We start from the raw sequence: 10,420 nt of genomic DNA on the forward strand, positions 1-10,420 counted from the left end.
CAGGGACGGTGGTAGTGCCAACCGGTAAGCTACCGCTCCAATCCTCTCCCAGATTTGGACAGGTTCAATGTATCACGGAACTAACTTACCTCTGAAGCCAAATCTCTTCACCCCTTTCGTGGGTGAGACACGCAGAAAAACATGGTCACCAGTAGAGAACTCCAGGGATCTCCATCTCCGATCAGCATAACTCTTTTGACGGTCCTGCGCCTTTGACATCCTCCCTCTGATAGTACGGACCAACTCTGCCTCCTGCTGAGCTCTATGAGGCCCTAACAGCTGGGCCTCCCCAACCTCCTCCGAGAGGGTGGGTGCCCGACAAGACCTACCATACAACACTTCAAACAGTGTCATCTGGATAGCCGAATGAAAGCTATTATTGTAGGCAAACTCTACCAATGGCAAATGATCCTCCCAACTGCCTCCGAAATCTAATACACAAGACCTCAGCAAGTCCTCCAGAGTCCTAACAGTCCGCTCTGAATGCCCATCAGTCTGCGGATGAAAAGTTGTACTGAATCGTAGCTGGGTGCCCAAGGCCTACTGCAAACTCTACCAGAATCGGGACATGAACCGAGGGTCTCTATCTCTCGGCAATATAGATCTGTCAATCGATCCAGGGAATCAGTCTTCTAGATTGCTAAGAAGTGCGATGATTTGGTTAATCGATCAACGATTACCCAAATCGCATCATGGCCTCGTCGTGTCCTAGGTAAACCCACCACAAAATCCATGGTAATATGCTCCTATTTCCACTCAGGAATAGAAATCCGCTAAAGTAATCCGGCATGTCTCTGGTGCTCAGCCTTCACCTACTGACAGACAAGACATCTAGCTATGAATTCCGCGATATCTTTCTTTATGTCGTTCCACCAGTAGAAACACCTCAAATCTTGATATATGCAGGTCCCGCCTGGGTGGATAGCAAATAGGGAGCGATGAGCCTCCTGAAGTAACTCCTCCCTGACCGGGTGAGATGGAGGTACGCATAATCGGCCTCGAAAATATATAATACCGGCATCATCTCGGGTGAACTCTGTCTGCTGTCCGGAAGCTATCTGGCTGCCAATGAACTGAAAATGTTGATCACAAGCCTAGGCCTCTCGGATCCTCATCCTGATCGATGACTGAGCAACCATAGTAACCAAAATACCTCGCTCTGTCTGTCCCTGCTCCTCAAGGCCCAACTAGGAGAAACCCTGAATCAAGTCCGTGACTAAAACTCTGTGACAAGCTAAAGTCCCTCTGGACTTCCGGCTAAGTGCATCGGCAACCACATTAGCTTTCCATGGGTGATAGTTATCTACAATGGTTAAAAGAGAGATTTTATTTTGTTAAAATCTTTCCTTTTTGTAGTTATCTACAATGGATAAAAGAAAGATTACAATTTCCTTTTATAGCCATCCTCATGGTTTTAAAAGAGAGTTTTAAAATTTTAAAATCTTTCCTTTTATAGCTATCTACAAAAGATTAAAGATAGATTTTAATTTTGTTAAAATCTTTCCTTATTTGTAGTTATCTATAATGTTTAAAAGAGAGATTTTAATTTTTTTGATAAAACTTTCCTTTCTTATAACCATGATTTAAAAGGAGAAGTTTTAATTAACCTTTCCTTTTTTGTAGTTGACTACATATTTTAAAAGATAGATTTATTCTAAAACTTTCATTTATTGCCATGTACAATATGAAATTTAAAAGAGAGAGATTTTAATTGTTATTAAAATTTCCTTTTTTAAAGGGAGACCACAAATAAGGAAGTTTTAATTATGTTTAAAACTTTCCTTTTTTTTGGCTTGACCAAGGATAATAAAAGAGAAGCAGAGGGTGCCTCATGAGGGGATACAACCCTATTTGATTCCTCTCTCTATCCTTGGTGTGGTCGGCCCCTCCCCTTCTCCTTTTCTCTTAGGCCGGTGGCACCTCTTCATCTAGTCTTCTCTTTTGCTTCCTTAGGACCGACGGCATCAAGGATTTGAAAATCCTTGTGGTCGGTTACTTGGAGAGGAAGAAGAAGAAGAGGAGAAGCACTTGGTGGCCAGTTGCTTGGAGGAGAAGAAGAAGGAAATTTCCTATTTTGGCATCCCTTGGTGGCTCGAGAGTCTTGGAGGAGAAGAAGCGATTCGAGTGAATGTCATCTTGGTAGATCGTCACCCACACGACGTCTAAGAGGAGGAGAGGAATACAACAGAAGATCAAGAGGTCTTTAAGCTACAAAGAAATGTATAACTAGTTATTTGTTTCTGCCTCATAACTAGTTCATGTTCTTTGTATAGATATTGAAAAACCAAACACAAGAGGTTATCGATTTTATATTATCATTTTTGTTATCAATTTTATTTTTCAATTTCATGTTTCGATAATATGTTTCTATTGAGGTCTCTATAGTTAAACCTAGATTACTGTAAGAAGTTAAATATCTGATTTCTTTGAAAGGCTTTGTCTAGGAAGTGGTGGATGATCTCATACCCAAGAAGGCCTAGTGTCTCGCCATGTTTAACCTGGAAGTCGATCTTGTAATATGGTTTAACTTAGGAAGATCACATCGGTTAAATTTAGAGTAAAAATGTTAAGTATCGTTTCCAATCCAAATTTAACTTCTGAAGGACAATTTGGATTAATAATGTTAAGCATCATTTGTAATCCAAATTTAACTTCAATAGAACACAAGGGTAGCTAGGATAGTTCTATGCTTGTACAAATTTTATATAGGGGAACTAGGACGGTATTCCGAGTAGCAACCAACAAATGGTATCAGAGCTAGGTTTTAGCCTCTGTGTGTTTGGTTTTTAGTTTAATTATGCACATGTCATACATAATTTAGGCATGATAATAGTAGGATGTGCAAATAGATTAACTTTGTAGTTGCAGACATCCTAGATCCAACTATTATGGCCATGTTTGTGTTTGTGTGTAATTGGACCTTCGGATATATCGAGGTCATTTTATGTGTGTGCATGATTGTAATATCAAATACAGTAGGAGTTGTATTAGTTATTAGGATTTTACATTTTATTCGATCTAGATTATATGTGCATTCCTTCATGGAATATAGGATCACTAGATCAAACTTTCTTTATGGATGATTATAGGAAATTATTTAGGATGTGTGTGATCTTCTCCAACTGAAGGGGCATAATTCTATTTAGTGGGCTTAGTATCAAGTAATGGTATATACTTAGGCACATTTAATACTATCCTCCCCATCGGAGTCACTGCTATTATTTGTGTGACCGAAGAAAAATCAACTGTTAATTTGTCATAAAGCTAGATAAAACCCCCTCTTACAAATGTTTGAATTTGTATACGTCCACACTATCGTGGCATACAAAATTCATGGTGTTTGAGGTAATTTTATTTGTCATAAAGTTAGGTTGATAAAATAAAATTAATGGATAAAACATCTTTTTACAAATGTTTGAATTTGTATAAGTCCACCCTGCAAAACAAAGTGTTAGACCAACTATATTCAAACAGAGTAGTAATTAGATTCTGTCTCCTTGAGACCAGAATCTAGTCAAGATCTCAACTTAGATTTCTGAAATGAATCTAAGTTGGATTGACATCTACTGTTCCATCGAATGGGGAATGCATCCTCACTAAGTCACTCCCCTTCAGTGACTTATCTTAACTTACCTGTCAGACATCCTGTCAACCCGTCGACCTGTCTAGACTTCATGCCAGCTATCTGGTCATCCCATCGACCTAGCTAGGCTTTCCTGCAACATTGAGTTAGCACAATAGATAAAATGGTAAGGTAAAACAGTGTTAATAGAATTCAAGATTCATTGGTCCGGTCAACCACGCGCGGTCGACCGGAAACCAGTCGGTCACATATAACCTAGGGTTATCTCCCCCTAGGGTTGCCTAGCTTCACTCACTAGGACTTCCATTGCCTGGCTTCACTCACCAAGACTTCCTTCACCTAGCTTCACTCACTAGGACTTCTACCACCTAGCTTCACTCACTAGGGCCTGACTTGACTCACCAGGACTTCTACTACCTAGTTTCGTTCACTAGGGCCTAGCTTCACTCACCATGACTTTCACCACCTAGCTTCACTCACTAGGGCCCGGCTTCACTCACCCGGACTTCCACTACCTAGCTTCACTCACTAAGGTCTAATTTCACTCACCAGGACTTCCACTTTGCCTAACCTCCAGTTAGGATTTCTCCTTGCTAGTCATCTAGTCCTGACTAGACTACTCTCTTCTAAACATCAAGTCCTGTTTGAATTAACCCTTGGTCAAATTGACCAGACTTGGGTGCATTGTCAAACGTCGAAACCCTAGAGATCAATTGCACCAACATGACCTAAGGCTACCGCCCCCTAGGGTTTTCCACCTACCTAGAATCCACTAAGACTTTTTGCCTAAGAACACTTAGGACTTTCATGCAATCTCATTCAAACTTGTCAGATAACAAATAACCTTAACTTTGAACCTTTTGACATAATCAAAACACAGGTTCGATCGTCTGGTGCTTCCCGTACCAACATCAACAAACGGTTAAAGTCGACCAACAAGCTATAAATAGAGTATAGTCTCAGTAGTTGAGGACAACCCACTCTGTCTTACTTTATAACTCTTATCTTAAGTGTTCATGCTTTCAATGATTGTAAGAGTCTACTCTGCCTACTTGAAAGGAGAACATTAATGGAGCTTGTCATTGCCTTGGATTAACAACTACCTAGGTTGTAACCAAGTAAAATTATGTTTGTCTCTTACTTCCTTATATTGTTATTTTTATCTAACTAATGTGAGTGTGTCTTTGTTAAATTTGGAAAGCAAAAGAAAGTTTTAATTTTACTTTGTAGGAAATTCCCCCCCCCCCCCCCCCCCCCCTCTTGCTGGTTGCATGGGACCTATAGAATAGTGGCCAGAGCTATGTGAAAGTTACTGAACCCAAATAAATTCAAAATCAGCACTAAGTATAGATCAATTCCAGTTATCTACTTGGATTAATTGATTACCCCAAATCGGATGATGACTCACTCCTCAACAACTCATGGTGGAGCTATTCTTGGCTGACGGCGATGCTCAACAAACTGGTGGTCAACAGTGTCATAGGTGGCCGACGGTGGCCTTGGTCGAGCAATCTCCAACAGGAGACAATGGGATGGTCGTGACAATCGGGAGTGTAGGAGAGGGGTCGACAATACCAAAGCTGCCTTGGACGGCTGATGGAGCAGCGATGTTGGGTGCATCGCGAGTAGAGGCGCGCGATCGGGGAAAGAGGTGGCAAACAAAGGTTGAGCATCAGGCATCTCACAATCAGCCTGCGCTGGTGTTTAGGTGGTTGTGGTGGAGAGAATTGGCGGAAGGAGGATGAAACAATGGTGGCGTCGGTTCTGACCAAGGTTAATGGTGTCACCTCTCACGGCGACGGTAATGAAGACTACGACATCGCCAGACGATCTTGCACGAAGTGCGAGGACAGTCAATGGGGCAGCAGCGGCACCAGGCAGTTGATGCCCGAGGGCTACACGGGGTGAGGTGGCGGCAGAGAGGATGGATCGAGGCTTTCTCTAGCCTAATAAATTCATCCCTTTAAACACGTCATACAGACTCCATTTGAATGTAGAAAATTTTTTAAAAATTGTCAAAAAATCTAATAATGTCATTTCTCAAATAACACTTATTATTTAATTGTTGTATCTTACAAGCTTATTATAAATCTACTACAGGTTGTTCTTGTCAATAAAATGACTCAATTATAGTTGAGTATCACTATCGATTTGATGTATTTATTGTTGCAATAGATTTTCAAGTTGAAGAACTTAATAATAGATTCAAGGATGAGACAGTCAAACTTCTTAAGATTAGTTGTGCTTTGAACCTAAAGAACCTAAAGAAAACTTTAAGTTTTTTAATGTTGATCACATTTATTAACTTGTTGAGAAATTCTATCCACTTGATTTTGATGCATAAGATTTGCACTGAATGCAATTAGATCACTATAAGTTTGATGTTGTTGCCCATGATAGATTTCAGAATTGTTCAACTATTTCTGAATTATTAGTTGAAACAAATAAGTTAGAAATCTATTATTTGATTAATAGGTGATTTTTTTTTCTTATTTGTTATAGTTTATACATTATAACTATATTATTTATTTATATATTAAATCTAATATATTTATTTAATTAATGGCATAATTCACCTTATTTTAACTCTTCCTGTTTCTACAGCAATAACGGAACGAGCTTTTTCAGATATGAAATTTGTTAAAATAGCTCTTCGAATAAACTAAAAAAAAAAAAAATTTAACAAATTTTATGGTCATCTACATTTAGGGGTGTCAATTCGGGTGGGTCGGGTCGGGTTGGGTCGGGTTGAGTTTTTTTTTTTTTTTTTTAACCCAACCCCAACCCCAACCCGAACCCGAACCCGACCAACCCGATCAACCCGAACCCGACCCATATAACCCGAAAATCCGATTCAAAACGACTTTTTTGGGCTATTTTCCCTATAATTCTTCACTTTTATCTCAATATTCCATCATTATCATACAAACATGATATTAATATACATAAAAACATCTAAATTTTTAAAATAAAATTTGATTAAACTCTAAAAACCCGATTTTTTTCGGGTCGACTCGGGTTGGGTCGTCGGGTCGGGTTCATTTTTGACACCCCTATCTACATTGAACGAGAGTTGGTTGAAAAAAATAATAATTATATAATAATTAATGAGTTTGATTCTAAAAAAAATCGAAGAACATAATTTCAATAATATGTTTCACTCTGCTTTAATTTTGAATATATTAAATATTAAAGACTTTGTTCTATAATTTCAAAAATTAATAATCAGATTTTTTATATTTTTAAATTATTTAATTTATTATATCTCGACAGAAACTACACCCCTACCATCGCTGACCTGCATGGCCATGCCGTCATCACCACTAACCCATCGTCTGACAAGGTGGCGGAGGTTTTTGCCAAGATTCAAACGCTGCTGAAGAGATCGCAGAAAAAGGAAGAGAGGATGTGCCTATCGACGCGCAATGAAGTGTACAACCTCCTAATCTCCGACCTTGACAAGGCTTGGAGCGCCATCAAGGAGAGCCGCAAGGATGAGCACCCTTAGCACCAGCCTCAATGCACTGGGCAACTACGAGATGGCGTTCGAAGAATTAAGTGTCTCGTCGCTGCTAGTGGTGGAGGACAACAATCAGGTGCAGCTCTGCAACCTCGCCTTGCAAATGGGTAGTTTGGCATTTAACTAATGCTATGCTATGTTTATGGAAAGATTCCAATGGAAAACTTTAGATGAATTGGAGGATGAAATTATTTTCCTTTCTTTTATTTACTAAATAGACAAATGGATTTACAAATTCATTCCTAAATAGTTTTTTGGTCCATCTAAATCGGACGCAAAATAATGTTCTCCCTCTCAATTCCCTAATCAGTCGAATTTCTCAAATTCAACTTGGGAACAGATCAAACTTGATCTCGCACGACAATGGATGGCGAAGCTCCACGCGAGTCATCTGGTTTTCCAAAATTTATATGCCAAGTGTGGATGTGAAATGAAATTTTGTTGGATATGGTCGTGATTGTGATAGTTGTGGTGGTGCAATCTGTGTGCGTGTGTGGATAGAGTGACAATATAACTATTTAGGTAAAATCGAAACTAGAGTTGAACTCTATTTTTTAACTTAAATTTGTCGTGCTCACATAACGCCACAATATTAAACTTTTTTATTAATAAATATAAATATATTAAATTGAATAATTAAAATTATAAATCCTTTATATTTTTCTCTTACTCTTTCTATTTTTATAATCATCATATTATAAGCGGTCTATTAAACTTCAGAAAGAGTATGTATTCAATATACATATGATATTTAGATTTTATTAAGAATATGTCCTTTTACTAATTAATTTTTTTAAGATCAAAATAAAATGACATCGAAAATAATTTCAAAATTTATTAATAATTTATACATCGATTTAAAGTTCAAAACTCAACTACAATGCATTATTAAGATTTTTCCTCATTAATCAATCAGTGATCTAAAGTTTGAGACTCAGCGGTATATTGAGAATTTTTCTCATTAATCATTTAGAAATCTAGAGTTCTCTTTAGTCTCATATCTTAAAATTTATAATACTGTGAGCAGAGAAGCTTATATCAATATCCTGGGTCAGTAATATTAAAAAGATATATGTTTCTCGACTTTTTGTTAAATATGATATTAAATTAATTTTTTATAAAAAAAATTCTTTTTTAGGTCAATTGTTTTTCCCTTAAATTTCTCTGTACATTGCCCCATCTTGTATATAAGGGGTCTAGCAGGAGCTAGTAATATTTAGATATCTGAATACATTATTATAAATAAAATTTTAAAATCTTTCTAAAAAAATTGAATTAAACAATGATTGTGACATAATTGAGAATTTTATAGAAATTAATACCAAATAGAAATAGATACAGAAATACGAAATTTCATTCCAAAAGAATTGTATTAAATACTCCAAATGAAATGTAATTGATCAATACCTACATATTTTATAATCATCATATTATAAACTGTCTATTAAATTTCATAAAGAGTCTGTATTCAACACAATATTATAAATAAAAATTAAAACTTTCTAAAACTGGAATTAAACAATGATGGTTCAGAATTGAGAATTTTATAGAAATTAATATCAAATAGAAATAGATACAGAATACATGTTTTAACTTAAGATGGACATGAAAATACGAAATTTCATTCCAAACTAATTGTATTAAATACCCATGAAATCTGATATGTTTTTTTTTTTTTACTGAAAAGAGCGACTACTTTTTCTTATTTAGAAAAGACCATCTAATTGTCAAATTATTAAAAATAATTTAAAAAGTATATTATTGTTTTCTTCATACTTCTCTCGTCAACTTCCTAAATCCTCTCTCTTATTATTTTCCAATGCATCGCCGGTCTCGATTTGATATTTTTTCAAATCAAGTCCACCATTAGGCTAGGTCTACAATGAACCTAATATTTTCTCATATATATCAAACCTACTCTGGACCTAATATGATTTAATATCAAGTTCAACGTGGACCTGATATTTTTCTATATCAGGTCCATCAAAAGATACATTGAAAAATAACGTTGGGAGAAAAGGAATTTAGTAAGTTGTTAGAAGAGGTAGAAAAGAAGTAACACTAATTTTAATATTTTTTGATAATTTTTAAATTAAGATGTTTATTTTTTTTTTGATAAACAAGAAAACGTGACCACCCTTTCGATAAAAAAAGTGAAAATCGGATTGATCAATACCCTACATATTCCCTTCCATTAAATCGTAATTAAATATTATTAAAGATTGTGAAATCGTGGAAATTATTTATCCAAATTATGCAGATTACTCTATCATTATGCATTGTATTAAATATCCTACATATTTTCTTCCATTAAATCATAATTAAATATTATTAAAGATTGTGAAATCGTGAAAATTATTTATCCTTCGTATAAAATTTATTTCTTTCCAAAATTATACAGATAACCCCTATAAATTTGCACGATCTGCTCCTAATTTGAGACATAAAAAAAACAAATCGATTAATTAGTGATTAATCAAAGACGACGATGAGGCCTACTGATCTGCTCGTGCTCGCTGCCGTCCTTCTCATCCTCTCGCCGGCGGCGCACGCTACGGTGGAGTCCACCTGTAAGGCCGTCTCCGATTATGACTTCTGCGTGAAGACGTTGCAATCGGATCCCGCCAGCGCCACCGCCGACCTTCGTGGCCAGGCCGTCATCGCCACCAACCTGTCCTCCGACAAGGCGGTGGAGGTCTTCGCTAAGATCCAGACGCTGCTGAAGAGCTCGCAGGGCAAGGAAGAGAGGATGTGCCTATCGATCTGCAGCAAGCTATACGAAGTCCTGATCCGTGACCTCAACAACGCGTGGAGCGCCATCAAAGAGAGCCGCAAGGGCGACGCCATGAGCGCCCTCAGCGGCTGCTTTGATGCGCCGAGCACCTGTGAGGATACGTTCGCAGAATTAAGTTTTACGTTGTCGATGCCGTCGCCGCTGAAGGCCGATGACAAGGATCAAGAGCAGCTCTGCAGCCTCACCTTGGAACTTGCTCATTTGTTTTTTTACTAATGTTATGTTTACTTGGGAGACGGAATTATGGAAAGATTTCGATGGAAAACTTTCTTCAATGTACTCCGTAATCAAAGATGAAATGTCAGCATGAAATTGTTTTCCTTTCCTTTTCTTTTGTTTACCAAATAGACAAATGGATTTAGAAATTCATTCATAGTTATTTTTGTTTATATAATTTTTGGTCCATCTAATTAATCTGACAAAAATTAATTTTAGGTCTTGAGTTTATTCTAATTTGATCGATAAATTTACTTTATATTGATTAAAAAATTTAAAATTTATGCATCTTAAATAAAAAACATAT

At 36.9% G+C, this 10,420-nt stretch overlaps 1 protein-coding gene across 1 annotated transcript; it reads left to right on the plus strand.

Annotated features, from left to right (window-relative positions):
• Window positions 1-9,591: 9,591 nt before the first annotated feature.
• On the plus strand, window positions 9,592-10,113 carry LOC121972890 (putative invertase inhibitor). The gene has a single exon (XM_042524509.1). It carries the CDS (start codon window positions 9,592-9,594, stop codon window positions 10,111-10,113), a length of 522 nt encoding a protein of 173 aa, XP_042380443.1.
• The last annotated feature ends 307 nt before the right edge of the window (window positions 10,114-10,420 follow it).

Source organism: Zingiber officinale, chromosome 4A, assembly GCF_018446385.1.
Source record: "Zingiber officinale cultivar Zhangliang chromosome 4A, Zo_v1.1, whole genome shotgun sequence".
Lineage (NCBI taxonomy): Eukaryota > Viridiplantae > Streptophyta > Magnoliopsida > Zingiberales > Zingiberaceae > Zingiber > Zingiber officinale.

Excerpts from the sequence above, each read along its gene's own strand:
- LOC121972890 (XM_042524509.1), top strand. The coding sequence starts at position 9,592 with ATGAGGCCTACTGATCTGCTCGTGCTCGCTGCCGTCCTTCTCATCCTC.